General features: G+C 34.2%; 7 protein-coding genes across 8 annotated transcripts; 4 read left to right on the top strand and 3 right to left on the bottom strand.

Moving 5' to 3' along the window:
- Window positions 1-121: 121 nt before the first annotated feature.
- On the top strand, window positions 122-4,799 carry LOC105638289 (hypothetical protein). The gene is made up of 11 exons (XM_012222078.4): window positions 122-483; window positions 734-844; window positions 1,459-1,545; window positions 1,641-1,678; window positions 1,783-1,864; window positions 2,144-2,250; window positions 2,327-2,486; window positions 2,559-2,651; window positions 2,763-2,883; window positions 2,991-3,033; window positions 3,856-4,799. The coding sequence occupies exons 1-11, from the start codon at window positions 301-303 to the stop codon at window positions 4,409-4,411; spliced, it is 1,581 nt and encodes a 526-aa protein (XP_012077468.1). The 5' UTR covers window positions 122-300; the 3' UTR covers window positions 4,412-4,799.
- A 420-nt stretch (window positions 4,800-5,219) lies between these two features.
- Window positions 5,220-7,766, bottom strand: LOC105638288 (uncharacterized). The gene is made up of 4 exons (XM_012222077.3): window positions 7,589-7,766; window positions 6,001-7,500; window positions 5,705-5,887; window positions 5,220-5,584 (listed from the first exon to the last, which is right to left on the bottom strand). The coding sequence occupies exons 2-4, from the start codon at window positions 7,450-7,452 to the stop codon at window positions 5,456-5,458; spliced, it is 1,764 nt and encodes a 587-aa protein (XP_012077467.1). The 5' UTR covers window positions 7,453-7,500; window positions 7,589-7,766; the 3' UTR covers window positions 5,220-5,455.
- A 508-nt stretch (window positions 7,767-8,274) lies between these two features.
- On the top strand, window positions 8,275-10,160 carry LOC105638286 (uncharacterized). The gene is made up of 2 exons (XM_012222076.4): window positions 8,275-8,488; window positions 9,372-10,160. The coding sequence occupies exons 1-2, from the start codon at window positions 8,287-8,289 to the stop codon at window positions 10,019-10,021; spliced, it is 852 nt and encodes a 283-aa protein (XP_012077466.1). The 5' UTR covers window positions 8,275-8,286; the 3' UTR covers window positions 10,022-10,160.
- Window positions 10,161-10,195: 35 nt separating this feature from the next.
- On the bottom strand, window positions 10,196-12,057 carry MEF21 (mitochondrial editing factor 21). Its single transcript, XM_012222181.4, has one exon. The coding sequence runs from the start codon at window positions 12,055-12,057 to the stop codon at window positions 10,429-10,431; it is 1,629 nt and encodes a 542-aa protein (XP_012077571.1). The 3' UTR covers window positions 10,196-10,428.
- A 41-nt stretch (window positions 12,058-12,098) lies between these two features.
- On the top strand, window positions 12,099-14,266 carry LOC105638285 (Tetratricopeptide repeat (TPR)-like superfamily protein). Its single transcript, XM_012222075.4, has one exon. The coding sequence runs from the start codon at window positions 12,099-12,101 to the stop codon at window positions 14,166-14,168; it is 2,070 nt and encodes a 689-aa protein (XP_012077465.1). The 3' UTR covers window positions 14,169-14,266.
- A 60-nt stretch (window positions 14,267-14,326) lies between these two features.
- Window positions 14,327-18,306, bottom strand: AME3 (Protein kinase superfamily protein). Of its 2 annotated transcripts, XM_012222074.4 has the most exons (12): window positions 18,008-18,306; window positions 17,773-17,899; window positions 17,481-17,507; window positions 17,237-17,393; window positions 17,086-17,134; window positions 16,567-16,681; window positions 16,301-16,392; window positions 16,059-16,206; window positions 15,206-15,270; window positions 15,014-15,111; window positions 14,698-14,803; window positions 14,327-14,583 (listed from the first exon to the last, which is right to left on the bottom strand). In XM_012222074.4, exons 1-12 carry the CDS (start codon window positions 18,071-18,073, stop codon window positions 14,446-14,448), a joined length of 1,188 nt encoding a protein of 395 aa, XP_012077464.1. In that variant the 5' UTR covers window positions 18,074-18,306; the 3' UTR covers window positions 14,327-14,445. The 2 variants fall into 2 exon arrangements, with proteins under 2 accessions (XP_012077464.1, XP_089580730.1); XM_089724604.1 differs by lacking the exons at window positions 16,059-16,206; window positions 16,301-16,392 and having other exon boundaries at window positions 18,008-18,305.
- A 1,078-nt stretch (window positions 18,307-19,384) lies between these two features.
- Window positions 19,385-20,569, top strand: GLB3 (hemoglobin 3). Its single transcript, XM_012222073.4, has 4 exons — window positions 19,385-19,640; window positions 19,737-19,867; window positions 20,068-20,212; window positions 20,318-20,569. Exons 1-4 carry the CDS (start codon window positions 19,504-19,506, stop codon window positions 20,412-20,414), a joined length of 510 nt encoding a protein of 169 aa, XP_012077463.1. The 5' UTR covers window positions 19,385-19,503; the 3' UTR covers window positions 20,415-20,569.
- Window positions 20,570-26,985: the final 6,416 nt, after the last annotated feature.

The following is a 26,985-nucleotide window of genomic DNA, read 5'->3' as shown; positions in this document are numbered from 1 at the left end:
TATAATAGTTTTTAATTTGTTTTATTAAAAATAGGATGGTTTTGTTTTGAATTTTGATATTCTGGAAAGGAAATAAAACGGCGCGTTTCATTGCTAAAAAGGATAGGGATAATGGCGGTGAGTCCAAAAGCCAGTCCTGAAATTAACCCTAGAGCAGTAATCTAACCGCGATCAGAGGTAAAACCATTTAGGCGGGAAACGAAGATCCCCTGGAGGCCTAAACAATTGCAACCCTCTTCGTCTCTGTATACCATCTTGCATTCAACGACTCTCCACATACTTCACTCTACTCTCCACAGAATGGCCAGTGGTCGCCGGAGAAATGCGCCGGCGGTGCTCAAGAACGCAGTGGTTGAAAAGGCGCTTAAGACAGATGAAACCGATGAAAAGTCATTGATAGTTTTGGATGATTCGTCATTGGAATTGGGAATCGCTGAGCTTCGTGGACGATGGGAACTGGCTTCTGTTCTCAATTTCTTGAGTGTAAAATCCTTTCTGTTCTTGATGCTTATGTTTTCAAATATTGTGTAGCATTGTTGATTTTATGCACAAATTTAGAGAAAGGGATTTGGTTCCTAAATTGATTCTTACTTGCTTTTTTAAACTCCCAAAAAACATGTAGAGTTTGTACGGATTTATAGGCCTGTTTAGAACTTGCAGGTTTTGCTTTTTTTGTTTTGTAAGCATAAGTGTATGAATTGATAGTTTTTATTGTGTTGGGATCGATATGCAGGTTTTTGAGCCAGTTATTGGTAGTGATTTGAAGTTGACTGCAGAGGAGATTGAGACTGGTCTTGTGAAGCCTAATAGTTCGCTTGCCCAACTTCACATTAATTTATTGAAGGTTTCTTTTTTTGATTCTTATCATTGTGACTACGATGATTTTGTGTCAATTATACTGGGTTGTTATTGCATGGATCTATTCCTTAAAATAAATTAACAAAGCGTGTATGGGAATCGTGTGAATTGCATATATATATATATTTGTTATGTGGGAATCGTGCATTAATTTTCTTTTGATGCTGCTGAACTTGATCCCAGCTTGCACTTTTTTGACAACTTAATACAATCTTCACTTTTCAAGTTCAGAATCCTATATGTTTAATCGTTTACATATATGTGGTGCAATTTCTTCTGTACTCTATTAGCTTGTTTTGTAAAAAATTAGAAATGGCATCTGGAAATTCAGTAACGATATCATATTAAGTTTAGCATTGAAGATTACACTTGATGTGACGGCCTAATAGATTCATGCTAGATGCCACAAATCATTAAACAAAATGGTTGCGCTCTCATTTGGTTCACGTTGTTCTTGTTTCCAAAACTTCCTGAATATATTTCTTTCTTTCTTTCTTTCTTTCTCTCTTCTTCTTCTTCTTCTTATTCTTCTCTCTCTCTCTCTCTCTCTCTCTTTTGGATCCATGGTTGTAATGATTTCTTAATCAACTGGAATTACAGGGCATACCACCTGTGAGTAAAACATTGAATGTCTCTGAGGCATGGGTGACTGCACTTTGCAAGAAAATTGCCACATGGTGGCCATGGGTAAGTCATCCTTGGCATAGATATTGCCAACTCTTTTTATATGTTTGAAAATAGGATTGCCTTTTAATTTGCACACTGAATTGCCACTATGGCAGGTCGCTGAAGGCGAGATACCCTTGACTGCAGGAAATGGGTATCAACTACATGTTTCTCATCATTTGCAAAATAAAGCCTTTTCTTTTCTTTGTTAGGCCTCAGCTAACGCCCTGAATGCTTCTGTTGACTTGCCTTGTGCAGAAAGGAGATATCCAGATATAAGGAACTAAAGCCAACAAATCGTTTACAAATTCTGAAAGCACTTTGTGAAATCCGTGCTGATGTAGATTTCATTTCCTTTATGTATTTTAAGAGATTTTCAATGTTCTCTTGACTTTGTCATTATTTAAGTGTGGTTATGTATTTTTATCTACAAAGTCGCGTGCCTCCTTTTTTAATTTTTAAAATGTTCTTATTTACTTGATTTGCTTTGCAAATTCAATAATATTCATTGTTTTCCAAAAGCGTGATAAATCTAAAAAGATATTAAGACAAATGATCTACATGATGTTTCTTTTGTTTTGTTTTAAACTATAGTATAACCTATTTTTCCTATTCACAGCAAGATGATGCTGTATGTTATATTAATGATGCGTTGAAAAGTGGAACTGAGATCTCATGTTTCCGCAAAGAGAAGATTGGGGGAGATGGTAATGCAACTTCTTATTGGTAATTCTCTAGCTTTCTTGTAATATTGTGTTATTATTTATTGCTTGAATGTTGATCATATCAACTCTGCTCACAGGTGTGATGGGGGTACAGTAATTGGCTATAGGTTGTATAAGGAAGCAAGGAAGACTGAGGCAAAGATGAAAACAAAAGGGAAAGCATCTAGTAGTCTGCCAGCTATCTCCATTCAATGGCAAACCCTAGCAACCAACCTTGAGGAATTTCAAACAGTTGTGGTGAGTTAAATTGTTTTCTTTTCTTCTCAACTGGGAATCTTAAATTACCCTGTTTCTTGCTGGTGATCATAGGATGAATGTTCATCTAGCAAGGTTATGGGAGAAAATGCTGTTGGCAAAACTATTGAAACCAGCTTTCTTCCTGCTGTGGAGAAGCTCCACAAGGTATGTTTGTGATTTCCTTTGAGATTGCTTGTTAACATTTACTATATTAGTTACTTAGTTTATATTTTGTATATATGCCTCTTTTTTTTTCATTTTCATTGCATCCAATAGAAGAAAGAAAGGGCACTCAAACAAAAACAAAGGCAAGAAAGGCTCCTGAATGACTTGAGATCCTGTAGGACTGGAATTACTCGTTCCTGTCGCAATCGTAGGCCTATCAGTTACACCTTTGGTATGCTGTACAATTATATATTTTACTTGAATAATATGATTATTTGGCATACACTATGGATTTAATTACAACCTGGATCTAACTAGTACTGTGTATCAAATATGCAGATGAGTATGATTGTGCAATTGATGAGGCTATAGAAATAATAAAGTAAGACCTGCTCAAGCTATGTAGCCTAATATAGAAACTTACTATTTTGTCACATTGGCCTTTGAAGTGCTTTTCTGTTCTTTTTGTAATTACAAGAAAATTTATACTGATTTTTTGTAAAATTCTGAAATATTTGTCGAGTAACTGAGAAAGAAAAATAGCTACCTTTCTGTTGGAAGTTTTTTCCTACCTTTAAATGGGTTTGCCACATGTGCTTGTCATATTTAGTGCAGGAATCTGAAAACTATTGAAAGAAGCTTTATTCCTGTGATAATGATACCTTATTTATTCCCCGTGTCCAAGCCTACATGTTCCGATACTTACCCCCATGACAATTGGGTTTTTGAAATGTAGATTCTCGTTAAGTTAAGCTTATTACAGGTAGAAATAGTCTTGCTCCTGTTTATTATTCTTTTAGATTTAGGTTTCAATAAACATTGTTTAATTTGGTGTTCTTAGACTATCAATAAGTTGTTCTTAACTTTAAGTAACACATTTTTGGAAGTGTGGCTTGATTGTATGATACACACATGTTGTATGGTGAAAGATTAAAGGTTGGTAGATTCTATATTTTTTAGAAGTCATAGATGTTGATTGAGAATAAGAATTGTGATTATTTAAATGTTGCATCCTCATCATTTATGGTCTAAATTGATGGTCACTCTTCATAGGAGCATTTTTCACGCTGTGCTCTGGAAAGAAGGGAAAACTTTTTCTTGTTGATTTATGTGATGGAAGGAAACCCATCCTCTACTATCAGTGTGTTACGTATTTCTGGATTGAACCACCTTTTGCTGCTGGTGACATAATTTTGTGATTCAGGAAAAGGAAGACGAGTAAAGAACAAAGGATCAAAAAGAAGCACATTGGGCGAGGAGAATCTGCTTTTGACATGGGCACCGAGTTGAAAGAAAGTTGCACTAATATTGGTCATTCAGACACAGACACAAACTCAAAAGATGAAAATATGAAACAAAATGACTCCTCAGATAGTGAGACTGAAAGTGACCAGATTCAACAAGAGGATGATGGTGATGATGATTATAACAGCAAACATGATAGTGATAATGATAACAGCAATAAATCAGGCAATTCTGATGAGAAAGAGAACAATCCTGGTGACCAGAACTGTTCTCAGAAGCTGTTTGGGTCTCGGTGGAGTAAGAGACTGGCAGGAGGTGTGAGCCATCCCGCTGTGGCAACCGGAGACTTGGCTGCGAAGAATAGGATGAGGCAAAGACCTACACGTAACACTGCCCTCGACTCTGTTGTTCCTGATTCAGAGGATGAAAACATGTCAGAAAAAACTAAGGGCGAGACATCAGAACATGAAGACTTTCCACCAATAGCTGATTCAGAAGAGTGGAGCGATGGTTAAAACTTTTGAACAAAATCAAATATGCAAGTGCATGACGTGCATATGCTCGAAGCAAGCGCCCTTTTTTGGTAATTTGGTATATATATTTCGGAATGTTGTGGAAGTATGTTATCGGAATTCGGTCAGTATTTTCCTTTTCTTTTTTTGCCCTTTAGCCCCATTGTTTCAAAGGATCTTGTAGTCTATTGGAAGAAAGGTAATCAATTTATAGCTCAGATTTACCATCAAGCAAACGGATTCTCTTGAAGACTCTTCAGTAAGCTTACTAATATAATTTGTATAGATTGATAATGCATATGGCATTTTTTGCCCCATTGCCATATTGCTCACTCTGGGAGCGTGTAGACAGCTTATGGCTTTGTAGTAGTTGCTTACTTTTTGAGTTAAATCTGCAATTGTCTCTAGTATCAACTTCACTCACATGGAGATGGGACCGGGGTGAGGATTCCTTGTATCGGGCCAGACGGATCAATTGGACCAATATTCATATAATAAAATAATAACACAAATTTAGGAAACAAATTTATTTAACTAACCTCATTAACTTTATCATTTGGATGGATTTGCTTGTTTTTTTCTTTTTTAAGTATGGTATATATGTCATTTTATTTTCGCTATCAAATTTCATATGCAATCATTTTACTACTAATTGGAATAATCATGATAAATTATTTTGATCAAGTGCGAGCGTTTAAAAATTTGATTTTAAACAATTAACTCTCAAGTGTCAACAAAGAAATTTAGCTATTTGATTATTTGCTTCATTCCTTCTCCTATATCCCCAACAAAAGTAATTAATCCGAAGATCTACGGAAACTAAAATAAAAGTGATAGCAAATATTAAAATTTGGAATACGTAATTTTATAACCACCAACACCAAGCCACTGTGGCTGCTGCTTCTACTGCAAATTTAATCGTCTGAACAGCTGCTACCACTACCAGTAAGTTTGCCTTGTGCTAAGTGCAGACCAAAATAACATTTCTATTTTCATATTTATATTGCATAGCAATTAATGTCAAGAGAAAAGTAGTAAAATGCAGTGTCATTCACTTCTGTTAGATTCCTTTTCTTCTACCTCCTGAGCCTTTCTCTTGTGAATCTCAACCTTTCTCCAATCTTCAGTGACTGATAGATTAAAGCTCTTTGGACACAACCCCAGTAAGTTGATGAACTGAATGCGAACACGAACAAGGAAATCAAATCATGAAATGTGAACATGAACTTCCAAAAAATAAAAATGTAAAAAATTGATGTAAATAAAAATGTAAAAAATTGATGTAAGTTCACTTACGTTCGGATCACCAAGAATAGGGGACTTATGCTCACATTTTATCACTAGTCTCCTTAGATTTGGCAATCCCTTGAGGAAGGAGACAATGACTGGAATTTGGTCAACCAATGAATCACCGACCATCAGAGTCAAGCACATTAGATTATCAAAATATAGTATCTCATCGTTTTGCATAAAGAACATCTGCAGCATGTAAAAACGTAATAAATGCTATGAACACAAAAGGAAGAAAGAAAGAAAAAGATGATTCAATGTGCTTGTGTGCTCTATTTGGAATATACATGGCAAGGAAGTACCTGGATGGGCCAAATGTTAATATTCAAGAATTTGGCACGTTGCAAACTTTGAAGAAGCATAGCGACACAATATATTGAACTCTTAACAAGCTTGCAATGACAGGCAAATGTCTTGCTATTGTGCCGACAAGAAGGTTTAATGTCAATTAAGGCACAGTCTAGCGACGGGAACCTCTCCATACAACTAAAATCTACAGGATTTCCTTTCCAAATTAAAGTATGAATATCTGGAGTAAAAAAAGACAATGGGAACTCATACAAATACTCATCAGACGAGTTTATAGTCAACTTCTGAAGCTTTTCAGCCTCCACATTAATTCGTCTTCTAGGGGCAAGGAGCCTTATTTGTTGGGGACGAACTACTTCAGAATCCAAAATAGACAAGTCTTCAAGATATGAACTATTCATTTCAATATTGCAAAACTCTTCAAACTGGCAGTTGCTTATCTTTATTTGCTTAACAGAGTGGCAACAAATGCAGAAGCAGCTGGGTTTATAGAATTTAGACCTACAGACTTGAATATTTTGGAGCGACCCAGAAGCTATCTTGAAATTTGAATGCCTGTCGAAATGCGACCCATGAATTGTGAAATTCTCTAGAGACTCGCAACAAATGATCATAAGACATGGGGCCTCAAAATGGCACCTGGACATACTTAAAACCTTCAAAGATGGACAAAAAATGTTGAACTTCCTATCCACATGCTCCCCATTCCAAACATGGACCCTCTCAATTTTGCAGTTGGAAATTTTCAACTCTTCAAGAGAATGACAAGTTATATTAAGATTACCAACCAAATGAACCCCTTCGAGATTTAATATTTTAAGAGACATCCAATACCCAGAAATCTTTTCTCCAAAATCTGAATCAGAGATTGTTAATGAATATAAAAATAAACCCTCAACTGAGTCCATCATTCTCTTTATCAGATAAAAATTCCCCCTCTGTAAATTCAATCTCAACACCTTCAAAGACTTGCACCCATAAACACAATCAGGCAACGTATAGCATTTCCATCGATCTACATCAAAAAGAACATCTAACTCTTGAACATTACAATTTGTAGCAATTCTGATCCAGGCATCAATAACACTCCCTCCAACATTAAACCTAGGTTGCTGACAAGACCAATGAATAAGAAATCTTTCTAACCCCACATTTAACTGTTCTCTCAATTTCATCACTTTATCCACATAAGTACAAAACTGAGCATACTTTTTCCCACACTCTTTTGTATCAAAATTGGCATAGAAATACAGAAAAGGACTATTAAAACATAATTTTCTAAACCTTCTTGAAACCAAATTAATACGAGCAGTTTCATTAGGCTCAAGGAATTTGAATATACGATAGATGATTAATTCTGGAAGAGCACTGAGTCTATCATATCTACCTAAAGGAGTGAGTGTATCTTGAAAGCTTACTGCCATGGCTTTACGATCAACTCCCATGCCCAGTCAAGGCAGGCAAACAAGAAAAAAGATCAGCACCACTGCCAACTGAAATTGAATCGAAGTTAATAAAATGAAATTGATATATGAATCAAGAATTTGATAAAAACAAAGATTAAAAGGAACTCATTTGTACCTGAAGTGGTGCTGTGGCTGTTCTTGTTGATGAATTGGACTAAATTTGTCTTAGGGTTTTTCGTTGCTGATCATATACGTAGCTTTTGTTACAAATTCAGAAATGGAAACTCGAACGTTTTTGAAGGAATTGGTAGTCTGATTGAATTCTTTCTTATAAGAACTTCTCCTCCGGAAAGAAAAGAGGGAAAAGCCTTTTATTCATTTTTATCACAAACGTGCAGGGGAAGTTAGGTGTTGGGCTTACATGGGTTTGGAGAATAAGGAGCCCAAAATCGTTCCAATCGTCGTCCACTTGAAATGTACCCAATCTATTAGTTAAAATAGTGCTAAAGTTAAGAAACGAGATGTGAAATTTAAATCCAAATAAATTATATTTGTTATGGGGAAAGTAATTTATCTATGGAGAAGTATTTTCTGAGATAATATTTTTATTTTGTTATTAATTATATTATCAAAAATTAATTAAAACTTCTTTTTGATATTTTTAAATACATTAAAAATATTAGTATTACTATTTTAAAATTTCCAAGCCTTCCCTAAAAAAAAAAAAAAAAAAAAACATTCCCTTGCCCTAAACAAAATTTTATGGGCTGCAAGTTATTTATGGATTGGTCTAAAAGGCCCGGACCGGCCCAGCCCAAATAAGAGATTAGCATAGCGAGAATCACAGTTGTAGTAGTCATTCACACACAGATAATGGCGACGAACAGCGCAGCCAGCCGAGAAGCCCGCAGAAGAAAGATTCTGGAAAGAGGAGCTGATCGATTAGCTCTCATCACCGGCCGGACCGAAACCCTACCATCGGAATCTCACAATGACTCGAATTCCGATCAATTGCTCCGTCTTCAAGACCCACCACCACAACCGCCACCATCTCAACTCTCCGATCAAATTACTGGTATAACTCCTCTCCCTCTCCCTCTCTTACCTCATATTATTGGATACATTTTTTTTTGATTCAATAGACTTAACTTGGACTAAACTTATGCTGTTGTTACCTGCTTTTGATTTAGCTGTTGTTTGGTTATATTAAGCCATTTGTTTAGTATTAGTCTGTTTCTATTATTTAATCTAAGATTGAATGCCATTTTTTTTAGTGCATTTATGTATACTTGATTTTTATCTGTTGCGGCTATGTATTACATTTTTTGATACCTTGCAAAATTTAGATTTCCTTATGCTACCCAGAGCTCAGTTTATGCCTGTGGTTATTCGCCAGGGAAAGAATGATAACATTTTTGGTAGGATTTCTTGCTGGTTTCCTGTAGCATCTATTTTTTTGCCCATCCAAATAGCTCAATCAAGGATTGTAACAGATAAGAGAAAAGTACTGTTGATGAAAATAAGTTGTGGAAGGTTGAAATTGTCTTCCTTTCAAACATATTCTGGTTTAAAATTTACTCTGGTTTGCTGGGTTTTATGTCCTCCATCACCGTTAGTGGTTTCATATTATAGTTTGTCACAGAATATCCCTCTCCATTTCTGAAGGAAGCTTTGTAATGTAGTGTGTGTATTTTTGAAAGTAAAATCCTCATGGTGATTGGTTGTTAAAAATAAATTTCATCAAAATTTTCTGATTTTCTTTTCCCACGTTTTGTTTTTGCTGTTTTGGGTAGTAGTGCTTGGGGTGGGATCACTCTGTAATTTGATAGAGGAAGAGAGAGAGAGAGAGAGAGATTTCTAATGTCTCTCCTTTTGTTAACGCACAATTCCTTATAATGCATCTGATGGCAACTGAAATTTTATTATTGCTTCTTGCTCATGCTTCTGATGATTTGCAGCTTTTCCTGATGGCGGGGACAGAGGATTCAGCTCTATATTGCCAAGTAATGATCCCATTATTGATGCTGGCAACATAGAACCTCCCTCGCACAGACATGAGAAAACTATGGAAAGCTCTAGAGCTTCAGCTTCAGATGGAGACAGCAATGAGCGATCACTTTTGGCCTTATCAATAGATGAGACGTCGAATATGTCCGCCTCAGGCACTGTGCAAAATTTAGATCCGCAGAGACGCCCAAATAGATTTTTCACTCCAAGTCAAATAAGCTCTGCCATTGCAACTTCAGAGAGATACCGTCTTTTTTGTTCTGTAACTATAGCCCTCTTTGTTGTCTTGTCATATTTAGGATTTCCACTGCTAGGTGGCAACATGATAAAAAGCATTGTAAGTTTTAGGCCTCTTTATCTTGTTTTACTAACTAACCTCACTCTTGTGCTGGCACGGCTTCTTTTCAATAACCAGAGAGGTTTTGAAAGGGTTGGTGGACGAGAATCTACTATTCCTTCGATGAACAAAAATGACTGGGCTGACCAAGCAGGCAGGGTTTTGGAGGTGGGTTTGGTGATTCAGAAGGCCATCGAGGCTGTTTTCATGGATTGCAGTGTATATGTATTAATTGTAACTGCTGGCTTCTCTTTTGTCCGGTGACTTAGTTACTTGACTACTTTGATAGTAGTATTTGTTTGAACATGTATTGTTTCATATTGATACTGTTGATTGTGCCTTGAACAAGACCTTTTTTCGGTGACTCTCTGGTTGCTAAATAAATTTATGATTTTTTCTAGTACATACCCGTGTAGTTCACAAAAATAATTCTGATAATTTTGTTATATGAACGTAAATTCTGCTTTCAATCATCATTAATTTGCAAGTGGCTTTAATCTGATGCATAGAAAAGACTTTGCCATTTGGCAAGTAACCTAGGAGAAACAAATGATTCTTTCCTTTGAAAATGGTATATCTATTTAATGTTTGCAACTACAAAATCATTTGCCGCCAAAAGCTTCTCATCTTTAAACTCTTGGCACCAAAGCTTGTTGACTCTAAACTGTTCGTTAACATACATCCTCTGGCAATATTTCAATTATACGTTCAAGTATGTCCTGATGAAAAGCCAGCAACTCCAGCAACCAGAAAATCTCTTTTGAAAATGGCTTTGAATTATCCCCTGATACAAATTCTTGAACAACATTGTTGATCTCAATTGAACTGCACCCAGGAGTTTTCTTCATGCGCGTACTTCTTATAAGTTTCCGCATCCTCAACACCTCCTCCCACTTGCCAAGATCTGCATATATATTGGAAAGCAAAACATAATTCCCTGCATCATCTGGTTCAAGCTCTTCTAGGTGCTCCATCGCAGTAACAGCAATTTCAATATTACAGTAAGTCCTGCAAGAACTTAATAAAGAACCCCATATCTTTGAATCTGGCTTCATAGGCATCTTCTCTACAATGCCCAGAGCCTGACTAAGGCGTCCTGCACGTCCAAGAAGATCAACCAAACTACCATAATGCTCAATTGTTGGCTCTATATGAAAATCTTTCCTCATGATATCAAAATACATCAACCCCTCCTTCCAGAAACCAGCGTGAGCAAAGGCTGATAAAAGACCAACAAAGGTAATACCATTTGGTTCAATTTTTGCTTCTTTCATTCTTTCAAACATTGCAATTGCTTCACGAGCTTGCCCATGATTTGCTAGCCCCGCAATCATTGTACTCCAAGAAATGACATCTCTTTCACGCATTTGATCAAACAACTGACAAGCTTGGGCAATACAACCACACTTTGTGTACATTTCAATCAGAGCATTGCATATGCAAGTTCTCGATAATAACCCATTTTTATCACAATATATATGTATCCATTTACCAACCTCTAGAGCTCCTAGCTGAGCACACGCTGGCAAGACAGAAACAATACTCGCCTCGTCAGGCTCGATTCCAACAACTTGCATTTGACGAAACATATCTAATGCATCCAAGTAAGACCCAATACGATTATACCCAGAAATCATCGCCGTCCAAGACACTACAGTCCTGTTAGGCATTCCATCAAACATAACTCTGGCCTTTCTCATTTGACCCATTCTAACATGCCCAGAAATAATACCATTCCATGAAATTGCATCTCTTTCATCCATTTCATCAAACACCTTATGCGCATCAAACAAATTATCGCACTTCGTATACATATCAATCAGCGCATTCTCTGTAATAATATGAGACTTTGGCCCAAATTTGAGGAAATGGGCATGGACTTGCTTGCCTAAATTGTGGCACGCAAGCCTTGCACAAGATTTTACTACAAATGGGAAAGTAAATTCATCAGGAGAAATGGCGTTTTCACCTCTTGAGGAATTTTGCCATAGCATTTGCTTATAAACAGCAATCGTAAAGCTATACATAGAATTATGTGCAGATGCTCTTATCATTGCATTGTACAAGTAGGCGTTCGGTTCTTTAACTTCTTTAAACAGCGAGTCTGCATAATCCATATCCTTACTGCTATCACAAACTTCTACCATTTTTGTCACAAGGAAATTACTCTGTGACAAAGAGTACTTGATAATAAGAGCATGGTTTTTCTTCAATTCTTCAGTATTCTTGCAATTCCGCAAAATGGGTAAAAAGAGATTCTCCAGTTCTCTGATTTTCAAGGAACTAATTCCTTTCGCCATTCAGGACGGATTGCAAAGTAGAATTTGGTCTCTGATAAACAATGAACAGGTTTTTGAGTGAGAGGCAGAGACTTGCAGAGCTGTTGCGGTGCTGTTCGAAAAAACTTTTACTTAATCAAGGGCTGCAAGTGCATGGAGCTGTAGTAAAAGAAGGATATGGATTTGATTTGATGTTGAATAATGATCTAATAGATATGTATGGAAAATGTGGTAGAATGGAAACTGCTTGTAATGTGTTTGATAAAATGCTTGAAAGAAATGTGGTTTCCTGGACAGCTCTTATGTGCGGGTACATACAGAATAGCAATGCTAAAGGGTCGTTATTTTTGTTCTCTCAAATGGGATTATCTGATGTAAAACCTAATGAGTTCACTTTCTCGATGAATCTTAAAGCATGTGGATTGTTGAATCTTGCTGATATTGGAATGCAGATTCATGATATTTGCTTGAAGACTGGATTTGACATGGTGATTGTGGTTGGAAATTCTATTGTTGATATGTACTCGAAGTGTGGAAGAATCAACGAAGCTTCTCGCATGTTTTATTTTATGCCGATCAGAAATCTTATAACTTGGAATTCGATGATAGCAGGTTACACTGTTGCAGGGTTTGGTAAGAAAGCTATAATTTTGTTTCAAAAAATGCTAGAATATGGGCAAGCCCCTGACGAGTTCACACTTACAAGCACATTGAAGGCTTGTAGTGGTCTTGGTGCAATTAGAGAAGGATCCCAAATTCATGCTTTCTTGATAACTAGTGGCTTGCGATATTTGATTACGACTAGTGTTGCAGGTGCTCTTATTGATCAATATGTGAAATGTGGGAAGTTGTGTGAAGCTAGGAGAGTGTTTGATCAGGTTGAACAGAAGCATATAATATCATGGAGTGCACTTATTCTTGGTTATGCTCAAGAAGGAAACTTAGCAGAAGCGATGGACTTATTTAGGCAACTTAGAGAGAGCAACATTGAAGCAGATGGGTTTGTTCTGTCAAGTATGATAGGTGTGTTTGCTGATTTTGCACTTATAGAGCAAGGAAGGCAAATGCATGCCTATAGCATTAAAGTCCCCTCTGGCTTAGACATATCAGTATGCAACTCAATTGTAGACATGTATCTCAAGTGTGGAGTGATTAATGAAGCAGAGAGATCTTTTGCTGAGATGTCAACGAGAGATGTGATTTCTTGGACAGTTATGATCACTGGCTATGGGAAGCATGGTCTTGGTAAAGAGGCTATTTCTCTTTTCAACAAAATGAAAATCGATAATATTGAACCTGATGATGTTACTTACCTGGCTGCACTCTTAGCTTGTAGTCATTCTGGACTTGTCAAAGAAGGTCAAGAATACTTTTCTAAGTTGTGTAGTGATTATAAGAACAAAGCTAGAGTAGAGCATTACGCTTGTATGGTTGATCTCCTTGGACGAGCAGGCCGCTTAAGGGAAGCTAAGGATATCATTGACAAGATGCCTCTAAAGCCAAATATAGGTATATGGCAAACCTTGCTCAGTGCTTGCAGAGTTCATGGAGACTTGGAATTAGGGAGAGAAGTCGGTGGCATTCTCTTGAGATTGGATGGTTATAATCCTGTCAACTATGTGATGCTGTCAAATATATATGCCGATGCGGGCAACTGGTATGAGTGTGAGAGAATAAGAGAATTGGTTAAGACAAAGAAGTTGAAGAAAGATGCAGGGCGTAGTTGGGTAGAAATTGACAAGGAGGTTCACTTCTTCTATGGTGGAGATGACACACACCCGCTAATAGAGAAAATTCAGGAAGTGTTAAAAGAAATGGATAGGAAGATGAAAGAAAAGTTGGGTTATGTTTATGGAATGAAATATGCGTTACGTGATGTAGAAGAGGAATCAAAGGAGGAGAGCTTGAGACTGCATAGTGAGAAGTTGGCAATTGGGCTAGCACTGGTTTGTGGTGGCTGGGAAGGAAGCGGGAGGGTTATTCGTGTCTTCAAAAACTTGAGAGTTTGTGGTGATTGTCATGAGTTCATTAAAGGTTTATCAAAGATTCTGAAAGTTGTATTTGTTGTGAGAGATGCTAATAGATTTCATAGGTTTGAGAATGGCCTGTGTTCTTGCGGAGATTATTGGTGATATTTTGCGTCCATTTTTCTAACGATGATTCAAGACAAGACCTTGGCCTCCATTTTTGGAATCGAATTAAATAAAATTTTAAGGAAACTTGACTTTCATTTTCGAGTTCGTACAGTTGATGAATAGAGACTTATTGATTCAATCGAGAGAGACAAAAATATCATAAAAACAATTCCATTAATTTCATGTTTCAATAAGCACAACTGATCTACACAAGCAATCCATGTCTCAGACAACCAACATGATAAACAATGGGTATCCTTTCAGGATGTCATTCTTAGGTAGGATTCTTGAAAAACGGATGATTAAGAGCTTGATGGGCTGTTAATCGTTCAGATGGCTCATATTTCAATAATCCAAGCAGCAGATCTACAAGCGGAGATCTTGAGCTCCCAATGTGACGAGATACCGTATCCTGTATTGACACAAATGATGATCACAGAGAGTTAACATTTGCATCATGATAATCCAAAATAAAAAAAAAAACGCCAAAAACAAAACAGATCCTAAAGCTTAGAAGAAAAATAACCTTAAGACAATCAAGCTTCCTCACAGCCCTGATACTCTCCCTAGAGATCGCTCCTTCGGGCCAATTTAATCTTGACCCTCTTCTGAAATATTTTTCAGCCCCGCGGCTGCACAGAACCAATGCAAAACTTCAGTCTAATATATTTGGAATCTTGAATCAATTGGCAGTTCGACAAACATTAAGCAGCCACAAAGAACAATGAATAGGAAACTGCAACTAAAACCCATCATGAGATCTTTACTCAAGAACTCAATTTATACATTCAATCTCATTGGACAAGTTATCAAGTTTCTCTCAAATTCCTAAAGGAACGTACTTAGCCCTTTGAACCATGTGCTCTGGTAGAGGCCCCAGCACCCTCTCCATCATTGCCAGATGTTCCAAGTTCTCATGTGTCTGGAATAGTGCTTCACCCTGATGCAAAAGTTCCCACAGCTCAATTATCTCTAACAAGAAATTCCAAATCAAAATCAGGTTCATTAAAATATTAATGGCTTGCAGAACAAACCGAGCATAACTCGACGAGTATACAGCCAATGCTCCATAAGTCACATGGATAAGTCCAACCTAGACCTGGAACAAATGGGTAAATGCCCGAGTCAGAAAAAATTATGTGAGCCCAGAATAGCATAATTAACTTGACTTGACGCCAAAGACATAGCAATCAACCATGTAATCTTGAATCTATCCCAAGAGATCACACCGTCAGTTCCAACATTTTACATTTGCTGGAACACCAATTCAGATTCCTTATTCACAAGTTGGCAGTTTTTTATTCACAGGAGACACAATTCAACATACAAAAGCTGGAGGGTTCACATCTCAGATATAGTTCAATTGAAAAGCGAGATGAGAAAACCCGTTCCAAGCAGAATTATTAGTTCCCGTCCTAAAATGGAAAACCTCCAAAAGACAAAAATATAATACGAATTCAAAAGTCAACCCTCCAGAATCTTTAAGCATAATCATACAGGTAGAGTCTGTGATAGTGCTCTTAAAACTGTGCATTGGAACTGCCAAATAGGCATGATACACTTAATGAGTTGCCAGATAAAGACTTCAAAAAAAAAAAAAAAAAAAAAAAAAAAAAGCTAAGAGTTGAACAGGCCATATGAAGTGCAAAACCTCACAAAAGTAAGGGATTCATTCTGGTGGCATTCAAACAAATGCTTCCTACGTCACCTAATATCTAGGCCTTAAAGAACATCTGTTTTATTTTTTCTATTGTTTCTCAAAACATTCTACCACCACGACCCTCTACCAATCAACACGCTCTGTGGGCATAACACAAAAGCACAACATGCATAATAGCAAACAATGAGGTAAGCACATTGTCGTTTCTCAACACGGTAACTGGTTACCTAGAATAACCTCAGGGGCTCTGTAATGTCTTGTGGAAACAATGGAGCTATGATTCTGATTATCAAATGTAGTACTACCAAAATCAATCAGCTTAATGGAACTTGACTTTGGCAAGCATCTGAAAAGCGTTTCATCTGAAGAATTCCTCTGTACCATTTCAAGCATTTTTTTTTTAACATTATAACCAGGACTATACTCAAATCTAAACGATAATCTTTTTCAATTATGAAAGGCCAAATACCTTGCAGCCTGGGATCTTTATATATTCAGAAGATACAAGAAGTATATTTTCTGGCTTCAGATCAGTGTGAATTAGGCGTAAATCATGCATATCTGCCAGATATGATAAATCATAAAAATGAAAATGTTATGCAAAAGGGGACAAAAAAAAAAAACACAAAAGTAATACTGCCCCTGGGTAAACTACACAAGCCTAGAAACAGAAAGGGGAGATTGATCAGGATAGGTCAGGAAAGTAATAAAACAGGAGGCAAGAAAAATCCACACATGATACAGATTCCAATAGCTGACGTCCAAATTCCCGAACAAGATCCACAGGGAATGGGCAGTATTTATTTCTCTTTAGAAAATCAAATAAACTCGGTCCAAGCTTCTCAAATACCTGGTAACACCATTAAAATGCATTCAGAGGAAGGTTTCTGTTTAGTTCCACTCTGAATGAAGTCAATGTTGACAAATGACATTCAAAAAACAACTGAATAAACACACCTACATTCACCTTAAATTATTTTAATGAATTCATCAGGCAAAACTATAGAATCAATGAAGTTAAAAGGCAAAAAACCATTCCAAGTCATGCAATTGGAGTTCCAGTACTTAACAAGAACAGTCACAGTGAATGAGAAATAATATCAGTTGTTAAGTGACATGGAGATCATTCAGTTCCAATCATTTCTTCAGCATTAAAAGTAAAGCTGAGCACTGAATCCACAACAAATTTCATAAGAAAAGACTTGCAACATAAATTAAATTAAAATAAAGTGACAGTTTAATTGGAATACTTACAATACAAATGTGATTGCGGTAATCAAACCAGTTTCGAATCTGTACACAGCTGCACATGGAAACAACATGCAGGAGGATGAGAAAATGCGGTGGGCAAGTGAAGATATCCACAAGTAACTTTCTATCAGCTGAAACCCAGAATAATATGTACCGTGAGCCACTGGCTTGATCATTCTTAGCAAGATGCTGAAGTATATCAACTTCAATCATGGCTGCATCACGATATTTACGAATACTACGAACTACTTTGATTGCCACATATTCCCGTGTTTGACGATCCCAACATTCCAACACTCGGCCAAAAGTGCCTACAACACTAGCAATTTGCTGAATGGCACAAGCAGAATCAGAAAAATTTAACATCTTGAAGATATCATTAGCACTTGGCTGCTAACCTTCACCCATTTTGCTGATTATTTTATCTGTTACACAGTATTTGATGAATGAAGTTCTTCATCAGAAAGTATAACATAAATAAATATATATAAAAAGCATTGCATTAAACATTAGCCACTAGATAACAACCCAAATAAATAAGTGAATACCCCCAAAATTTTCAAAACTTGATTTCCAAATAAATTTGCATTCTTCATTCAATTATAACAAGCCAAAACTCACTGCCTACCAGCATGGCTGCTCTGACACACAGAGAACAAGTTAAACGACCAAACTTAATCAAAAACTCACATCGTGGAGTTAGGTTCTCTCCAAGATTAAACACGTAATGCCCTTCACGATCATCGTCTCTTCTCGGTGGTGAAGCATGCCTTGAGGTCCCTTCTTCATTTCCAATCACTACCAGTGCCCTTTGCGCCTACAAACATCCATGCCCAGCCAAATCAGATTATTAGCCCGAACTTTTCAGACTCGTGAACTCTATCCCTAAAACTAGCCTGAATTGAAGATCCGGAAACGAACCAACCTCTGGTTCAGATGGCCTCACATCCCAGGCGAGTCGAGGCCGTTTTCTGATTCGCTCCTTCTCCATTGTCTCAACTTCCAGCTCTATCGTACTTAATCCGTCAAAATCCACAAATATGTATCTGCAACACCCAAAATTCTAAAAGACCTTGAACAAAATTAGGGTTTTGTAGAGAGAGGTTGGGAGGTTTCGTTCCTATAAATAGAAACACGAGTGAGCGAATTAAGAAATTTGCAGAGACAAGGAAGGATTGGGAGAAAGAGTTATTGCTATCGCCGGTTAGGGTTCGTTAAATAGCCTGGTACATACTGCGACAATTCAAACTGATACATCTATTCTTTGCACGACCTGTCGTTTGAAGACCAGGAAGTAGCCAGTTGGCAGGTTATAAATGTCCACGTGTAACAATTTCAGTCTTTAAACTTGACTAAAAAATTAAAGCGAGTCCTTATGGCAAATGTTAAGGACAATTATTGTAATTTTAACATTTTTGTAATTTTTATCACAATGTTAAGGACAATTATTTCATTCATACAATTTTGAGTTATCAAACATATGAGACCCATAAAATAATACTAAAAAATATTTTTCAACTTTAAATAAACTTAAATAAGTAAATTGGTAATTAGGAATTATTTTGGTGGCTAAATTTTGAAAATTTTAGAATGTAATCAACTTAGAAATATATTCAATTTCAATCTAACTTGTTTATTCTGCGTGCTAGGCGAATTATATTTAATGTTATGATAATTTTTGACACTCTTATTTTGTACTTACAAATAAAAAAGTTCAGTAACAACTAATATAAATCACCTAAAACTAGTTATATGATTAAAAATACTTAAATTAGAATGGTGTGTCGAGTAGTTAAATCGGGATGATATTGATTTCTTTTTTGTTTTTAATTTTATTGAGGTGCAATGCACTCAAAATAATATTATAAATTACAACCTTCCTTTGACAACCAAAAGATTAAAAAATTATATGATTGAAAAAATTCAATTTTGAGATTTTCATTTCTAACATTACGATAAAATTACGTATTTTTACAGTTATAAATATAAAAAATATTATAATTTAAATCATATGAATATTTGAAATTTTTTTTTGAAACAAAAAACTTTTGGAATACTTATTCAGTAGAAATTTTAAACTTAATATTATAAATCAAGATTGATATTTCTAAGTAAAGCCTGGAACTCTTTTTTTTTTTAAAAAAAAAAAAAAAACATTATTGTTTTTCTAGTGGAGAAATAATTCTCAACCCAAAACACAAATGTCTAACAACATAATTTCGTCATAATGGCTTCATAAATAACCAAAAATGGAATCATCAAAGTTGGGGACCGGCCCACAGCAAAATAAAAAGCCCGCTGTTTTGTCAACCTCTGAAATCTCAACACCATTACAGCGTGCAGACCACGCGACGACCACGAGTCTCTATATAACACTAAAACCTTCCGCCATAGCTGTTTAATAGCTCACTACTGAAAAAAATGCAATCGCTGCAAGAAAAGGCCTCTCAATGGAGCGGAGTTGACACAGCCGATGCTTTCGCCATTGACGAAACCAATTTGTTTCAGAAACTTGGCCTCCAAACCTTCATTAACCTCTCAACCAATTTCTACAACAGGTATATTATTATCATTGTTTGTTGATTTTACTTATTGATTTCGGTTTGAGCTGAATTTGAAGTTTTGAGTTTGTGTTTTTTTTTTAATGAAATTAGGGTTTATGACGACGAAGAAGAGTGGTTTAGGTCCATTTTTGCAAATTCGAAGAAAGAAGAAGCGGTTCAAAATCAGTACGAGTTTTTTACCCAGAGAATGGGAGGTCCTCCTCTTTATTCGCAAAGGAAAGGTTCGTATTGCTTGAATGTTTTTGTAGGGATTAATCAATTTATAGGACTTAAACGACATATGAATCCACGTATGTGTATTTGAGCCGCTTTGTGTTTTTGTGTCGTTCGGCAAATTCAGATTTCTTCACGCTTAAACAAATGATAGAAAATGCAATTTATATCCATTTAACTTGATTCCACTACCTTTCACTATTTGCAGGCCATCCGGCGTTGATCGGACGTCACCGACCATTTCCTGTCACACACCAAGCTGCAGAGAGGTGGTTGCATCATATGCATAAGGCATTGGAAAGCACTCCAGAAATTGACGAGGACTCGAAAATCAAAATGATGAATTTTTTCAGGCAAGAATTTCATCAAATCGACTCAATCAAATGCATTTCTAGAGTAAATCATTCCAGAACGGCTTATCATTCCTTTTGCTCTAAATTGATGATTCTGTTTCTCAGGCACACTGCATTCTTTCTAGTGGCTGGAGATGAGTTGAAGAACCAAAACCAGCAAACTCCACCTTGTAAGCATCAGGCTAGCAGCAAACCAACTTAAAGTTTAAATTCTTATTAAAAAGAATTCCTCATTTGTTGGTGACAGAACAAGAGGATACCCATTGATTCTAAATCTGTTAAAGGTCATACTGCTGTAGAAGCAAAACTTAATCACAATTCTTATATCAATAAATCTTGAAACTAATTTTTAAGTTACAGTTATCTATGTTCTGAAGCAAAAGAATCCCACGAACTACCCGCATTTACTTTCTTTGCCTCCTAGCTATCGAGCCCCAACCCCAACTGGCTACATAACGGGTCGAAATATCTCTCAAGCCCTGAGTATGTCTTCTTTGGCTGTGCAATTATTTATCATATGGGTTTCCAATCTAGTGATTTTGTTGGAAAAATTGTTCAAGATTTTAATTTTAGTTGATTTACGTGTTATGAATACATGCCAAAATAAAATTATATGGTCAAAGTTGATTTATCATTGTGATCTAATATATATGCAGTGAAGGAATATGGTTATTCCTACACTTTTTACTTTCTGAATTGCAAATGTATTGTGAGAACTTGCAAATTTGTGAATGGATTTTGTGTATGTTTTCATCTGAATGTGTTGTTGGCTTCGATGTAAGAACTTGCATTCCAACTACTTTGAACAAGTATTTGAATTCTGAACAACAAATGAAAGAGACGGTGTATGAGTTTTTGAGTTTCCAGGTTTTTCAGGTTTAAAAGGTTATTATGCACTTTTTCCTATTTATTAGTGATTTTGCGTTTTACGTTTTGGATTAAGGGTGGTGATGCAGAAAGTGATTTTGATGGGGTGGTGGTGATGGCAGCTTGGTTATAACGGTAAATTGTGAATCGGTTGCAAGAAAGGGAGGAGAGAAATGTGAGGAAAAAGTGAAATCCAACTTCGTTGTGTTCGGAACTTCTTTTTTTTTTAAACAAAAAAATTTATTTTTTTAAAATTCATGTTGATTGTGTGCTCTTCGTGCAATTATTTCGGTTCAAAATTTCACCCAACTTGGTGCGCCTTGCGGAGATTGATCTATTTATTGTATTTGTCTTTTGTTTTGAAAATACTTTTATTTATAATTTTATAACTCTAGACTAAATGAATAATAAAAATAAATTTAAATTAAACTTGTTTAAATTTTTTAATTTTTAAAATTTTAAATTATTTTTATACATTATAATTATTTTTACAAAAATAAAAGGGTAAGAGTTAATTACTATTTAATTTTTAGAAACTCAATATATTTTATCCAATTATAATTTGATGCCGTTGCAACTATAAATTTTCAAATTAATTTATAAAATTCTGTGATTATTACGTAAGTTGATAATGTAAGTTTTAGTTAGGTATTTTACGTGATCTTATAAAAAAAAGAAAAAAGAATTTAAAATTTAAAATTCAAAATTTGAAATATATATATAGATAATTATTATAAATAAATATTAATTTTAAAATCTAATTATTAGATATAAAATTTAAATTTAAATGATAAATATTATTTTAAATATAAATATTAAATTTATTTTTAATTTATTGATGTTATCTAATAATAATAATAATAATAACATCAAAATAAATAAATAAAGATTTGAGAGCACGATCAAAATCTAAACAATTGAAAGCAAAATAATCCAACAAACAATAAAAAAAAAAAAAAAAAGAAACCATTGTGAAGAGATCATTAAAATTAAGAGATATATATAGATATATGTATGTAGATATAGATAAGAAAAAAAATTTAAAATTTATAAATTCAACAATTCAAAAAGTTTTAAAGTTAATTATTCAAACTTTTAGATATTATATATATATGTTGGCTCAAGGGTCAATTTTATCTTGAGATTTTGATGATTATACAAAACAAATAAATTTAATATTCTTGTATGTGTTAATATTATTTTATGCAGAAATTATTGTTGAAAATTATTGAAGAAATGAAGTTCCTACATCCCAAGATTTTTATTTGAAGACCATGAAGATTAATGAAGATATTTTCTATTGGTTAGTATTATAATAAGTCTTAGGAAATTATTATAGGATAGAGAGTAAATGATATTATAAGCACAAATCTATTTTATCTCTCTCAAAATTGTTTTGAAATGTTTTAAAATAAATTTATTAAGAGGATATAGCCAAAATCTTTACTCTTCACGTTTTTCCATCTAAAATATCTTTGGAGTAAATATTCTTGGTAGCTATTAAATGAAATTCTGCAAAAAGTATTTTCTGATCTAAAAAACAGTTTCTGATTTAATACAGCTGTTGTTTCTGATACAGCTGGCTGTTTCTGATATAAATGCTACACTGTTTTCTAAACTGAACCTTTCACCTTCAAACCTTGCATGTGTGAATATTAAATGTGGTCAAACAGCCCTTTTAATTGCAACTCATGCATTGCCTCGTTAGTTTAAAAACATCAGAAACTTTATTGCTCATTAATAATCTCAACGTTAATTTCAAAGAGATTATCATCTTTTCATATAAAAACTCTTTCTTCTCTTAAAAAGAATGGGTTTTGCAAAAGAGTATGAGTTTATTGTTTAAAGCTCAAATCTCTCAAAGCTCTCTCTTCAATCCCCCTATTTCTTTTCGTCTCTTTGCTTCAAGAAAAATTTTTAAGAGAAAAGAAAATTTATTAACAACATTTTCTGAAGAACAGTTCTGATCTTTAAATCTGTTTTCTAAATTCGTTTTCTGTTCTTCCTGTGCTTATATTTGCATTTCTCTCTGTCTATATTGATTCTGTAATCTGTTGTAGACAGGCTCTTTATTTGAAAAACTTTTGTGTAATAGCTTAGGTGAAAAGCTATGGTGTAATAGATTATCAAGTGACCTTCTCCTTGTGTGAGATTCTAATGTCTTGATTTGAGTTTCTGATATCTGCAAAATCAGAAAGGGGTTGAGGTTAACTAGAACCTTTGGAAAATCTAGTGGGATAAAGGTTAGATCTAGGTGTTGATCTATTTCCTTGTATTGTTGGTTTGTCTCTTACCCTTGAAAAGAGATAACATAGTGGAGGATCTCAAGATGCGTCTTGGGGAGTGGATGTAGGCGAGTTAGTGCCGAACCACTATAAATCTCTGTGTTTATCTTCTTTTACTTTCTGAAGTTCTGCTTAATTATATTCTATTTACGCAACTGTTAATCTGTTTAGAAATGCGATGTTGTTAATGAGTTTCTGATTCTAATCGTGAATAAGCTTTATCTCTGTGAAACATTAGAACTCTAAATTTCTGTATTGTGATTATACCAAGTTCTAATCTGTTCTTCTATATTCAGTGTAATTCACAATTTGAATTATAATCAGTTTTCTAATCTTGCTTAAGCTTTGTGAAGCTGTTCTAATCGCAATAGCTGTTCTTCACAGAGTCTTTCTAAACTTGTTTAAGCTTTGTTAAGCTGTTCTAATCGCAATAGCTGTTCTTTACAGAGTCTTTCTAAACTTGTTTATGCTTTGTGAAGCAGTTCTAAATCCAATAATTGTTCTTCACAGAGTCTTTCTAATCTTGTAATAAGCTTTGTGAGGAAGTTCTAAACTTGATAACTAACTCTCACAAATGCTTTCTAATTCCGCTGCAATAGAATTCTGTTTTTTTGTTTTTAAAAGTTAAATTTTTAGAAAACCCAATTCACCCCCCTCTTGGGTTGTGCCATACATAAATGGGACCCACAATATATATATATATATATATATATATATATATATAATTTAAAAGTTTTAAAATTTTAAATTCAACAATAAAAAAAGTTTTAAATTTTTAATTATTCAAATTTTTATATTTATGACAAGTCAGCTTTTTTAAATTTTTTTTTTCAAGATTATATATATATATATTGATTAGTGTTTTTAGTTAAAATTTTCGCTTTAAATTTATTTAATAAATTAAATTAGCTAAATTATTAGCAATCAATTTATAATTGATGATTGCTCTTAATGATTTAGGCAAGTATTTAAAAAATTAATTAAGCTTTACTCTTCGTTGCAAAACAGATATACTGTAATCCCATAACCATGAATGATGATATATATATATATATATATATATATATATATATCTTTAATAATATTGAGCCATTATTTATCTAAACCTTTGTTTAATTTATTAGAGTAAAGGGAAATTGAAGACACTAACAGTAAAAAATATATTTAATAATAATGTAATACCTGAAAATCTCAAATCCTCATCTAAAAACTGAAGTAAAAGTAAATAAAAATTAAAGTATAAAAGAAAATAATGTTGGATTCTTCCTTCTTAACAAGAACCACAATTACCTTACCATACTAAGTACATTGAAGAGCAGAGCCCAATATAAATTTAAAGCCCATCAAAGAGCATAGTTGACTTATCTTTAATTTTATAAAATAAAAAGAAAAGAATTGCAGCATGGCTTACCTAATGGTAGAACATCAAGAAAACAAATGGCAACTCTGCAGGATTCTATTTGCTTTCATCATATTGTTCTCCACATGAGAATAATAAAAAGACTGCAGCTCAAAGATTCCTTTACCACCATTTTCATCTACTTGTGCACAAAGTAATATTACCTTCTGTATCAAAAATATTTTTGTATTATGGCCTCTGTATTAATTAATTAATTAATTAAAATCATAAACTAATTAACTTCAAGAACTCTCATAATCAAATAGAAGATGGTAGACACATTAAAATAAATTAAATTTATGAACCAAAGAAACAATTCTTTGACTCGTATCCATTGACATTCCGTGTAGGAAACCACTGCATACGTAAATTGCATTTATTTGTCAATTAATGTTCTAAAATCTTCATTTGATTACAATCATTAACTTAAGATTATCATGTTTGATCAAAGCAAAAGAACTCAAAATCAATCAGGGGAAACAAAAACCGAAGATCAAAACCATGAAAATAACAGAAATAAGAGAAATCAATTTCTGGGTAATTAATTAATTAATTAATTAATCTAACGTACTCAGAATAATTTTATGTTTGATCAAAAGAAACAAAAACGAGAACCGCACACCAAAGATCAAACCAGGAATAAAGAATAAAAGAAATGATCAGAAACCAAAACACCATCTTCTTTGTAGATAATATGAACATTATAATTAAGGTTAAGACATACTTTTTGTTCATATTTCAAACTCCTCTAACGCATCTAACACTAGAATTCTTTTTCAATGATACTACTAATCTTGAAGGATCTGCAAATCTAGCAGAGAAAGAACGAGGAAGATTATCAGGCTCGGCCCATCCATTTCCATGATCAAAATTCTGATAATACTCTTCTGGATCATAAGAAGCTGCATTAAAAACTTCCTTCTTCTGATCTTGTCTATTATAGATTTTTCTCCAAAACTTAAGAAAATGCCACTTGGGTTTTCTTGCTTCTTCAATAATATTCTTTTGATTACCAACTTGTACTTGCACGCTGTTGCTTCTACCCAGTTGAATGGTCTCTCTGTATGAGGAGTTTCTCCACTTCTTGAGACTCATTGCCATAGAACAGAAGAGAGATATTACAGCTAACTTATTGAGTTCATCTAGAGACTAAATGGAGGTGAAAGGCTTTCTTTATATACTGAACAATGTCATTTGACTTGGTGATGTTTACAGCAGATAAATTTTATTATTTTTGCATTCTTTAAGACTTAAATGTGAAATTGATAGTTCGGCTCGCTGGCTGGCTGGCTGGCTTGCCATCTTTGTTTGTGTATAAATTGCTATATTAAACACGGTTTAATTAGGTAGTTAAGCTGAACCGGTTTGCTGTGCAATCTGACGGTTTAGTTGCAAACCGATAAAACTGAACATAATAAGTAAGAATTAATGAGAGATATTAAAAATAAAATAAAATTTAATAAGAGTATAGTAGATAATTTAATGATTAACTATAATGAAAAAAAAAATGAAAATGGACTATAATTTGGGATAATATAAATAAAATGAATTATCTTTTTTAGACGGAATGAGTATTTTTTAAATCAAATTGAAATCAAGTTATAAACGTTATAAAACTAAATAAATTTGATTTTAGTATTTAGTTTGATTTCTTTAACTTGGCTTTTATAATCATACTTTAAATCGATCTTTAAATTTTATAAAATTTATTAAACGAACCCCATTGATTAATCAAATAACCAAATTGAAAAATCAAAGTAGATGGATTTGGTTTCTTTTTGAATTTTAAAGGATGTAAGTTGACTCCTAAAGCTGGCAGCTATTACTTTTTTTTTTTTTTTTTTCTAATTATGTAATAATTATTATTGGATTCATTAAGAAAAATAGAAAAGGTTTTCAAAAGTAGTGATTGAACTAAGTGGCAAAGCCACCATAAGTCAAGAAGGTAAGTTTTCATCAAGTTGGCAAGGAAAGTAGAATTGTAAAACAAAAGAATGAAACTCTTATTCAAATACTATAGGTTAAAATCTTGCTACATAGAATATAAGTATACATTAACATTAAGCTGGATCGGTTGAAATGGACTGTAGTCGCCTGGTCTAATATATTTGCAAAATGATTACATAATCAAATTGATTATCTCAATTAATAAATATTTTCACTTTCAATTTTATTATTAAAATTTAATTTTTAAATCAACGGAATTGATCTAAGTGAAAAAA

This window comes from Jatropha curcas, chromosome 8 (genome assembly GCF_041381405.1).
Source record: "Jatropha curcas cultivar XTBG-Jc1 chromosome 8, XTBG_Jcur_1.0, whole genome shotgun sequence".
In the NCBI taxonomy this organism is placed as follows: Eukaryota; Viridiplantae; Streptophyta; class Magnoliopsida; order Malpighiales; family Euphorbiaceae; genus Jatropha; species Jatropha curcas.
Note: the sequence above shows the minus strand (reverse complement) of the source record. Positions and strands in the feature narration are given on the sequence as shown.

Excerpts from the sequence above, each read along its gene's own strand:
- MEF21 (XM_012222181.4), bottom strand. The coding sequence starts at position 12,057 with ATGGCGAAAGGAATTAGTTCCTTGAAAATCAGAGAACTGGAGAATCTC.
- LOC105638285 (XM_012222075.4), top strand. The coding sequence starts at position 12,099 with ATGAACAGGTTTTTGAGTGAGAGGCAGAGACTTGCAGAGCTGTTGCGG.
- GLB3 (XM_012222073.4), top strand. The coding sequence starts at position 19,504 with ATGCAATCGCTGCAAGAAAAGGCCTCTCAATGGAGCGGAGTTGACACA. Across the intron at positions 19,641-19,736 it reads TCAACCAATTTCTACAACAG|GGTTTATGACGACGAAGAAG; the intron begins GTATATTATTAT and ends TAATGAAATTAG. Across the intron at positions 19,868-20,067 it reads TCTTTATTCGCAAAGGAAAG|GCCATCCGGCGTTGATCGGA; the intron begins GTTCGTATTGCT and ends CACTATTTGCAG.
- LOC105638288 (XM_012222077.3), bottom strand. The coding sequence starts at position 7,452 with ATGGGAGTTGATCGTAAAGCCATGGCAGTAAGCTTTCAAGATACACTC. Across the intron at positions 5,888-6,000 it reads TTAACATTTGGCCCATCCAG|ATGTTCTTTATGCAAAACGA; the intron begins GTACTTCCTTGC and ends TACATGCTGCAG. Across the intron at positions 5,585-5,704 it reads CTATTCTTGGTGATCCGAAC|TTCATCAACTTACTGGGGTT; the intron begins GTAAGTGAACTT and ends GTTCGCATTCAG.
- LOC105638289 (XM_012222078.4), top strand. The coding sequence starts at position 301 with ATGGCCAGTGGTCGCCGGAGAAATGCGCCGGCGGTGCTCAAGAACGCA. Across the intron at positions 1,679-1,782 it reads CCCTTGACTGCAGGAAATGG|AAAGGAGATATCCAGATATA; the intron begins GTATCAACTACA and ends TGCCTTGTGCAG. Across the intron at positions 3,034-3,855 it reads GAGGCTATAGAAATAATAAA|GAAAAGGAAGACGAGTAAAG; the intron begins GTAAGACCTGCT and ends TTTGTGATTCAG.
- AME3 (XM_012222074.4), bottom strand. The coding sequence starts at position 18,073 with ATGGAGAAGGAGCGAATCAGAAAACGGCCTCGACTCGCCTGGGATGTG. Across the intron at positions 16,682-17,085 it reads ACCGCAATCACATTTGTATT|GTATTTGAGAAGCTTGGACC; the intron begins GTAAGTATTCCA and ends TGGTGTTACCAG. Across the intron at positions 15,112-15,205 it reads TACTCGTCGAGTTATGCTCG|GGTGAAGCACTATTCCAGAC; the intron begins GTTTGTTCTGCA and ends CTTTTGCATCAG.
- LOC105638286 (XM_012222076.4), top strand. The coding sequence starts at position 8,287 with ATGGCGACGAACAGCGCAGCCAGCCGAGAAGCCCGCAGAAGAAAGATT. Across the intron at positions 8,489-9,371 it reads ACTCTCCGATCAAATTACTG|CTTTTCCTGATGGCGGGGAC; the intron begins GTATAACTCCTC and ends GATGATTTGCAG.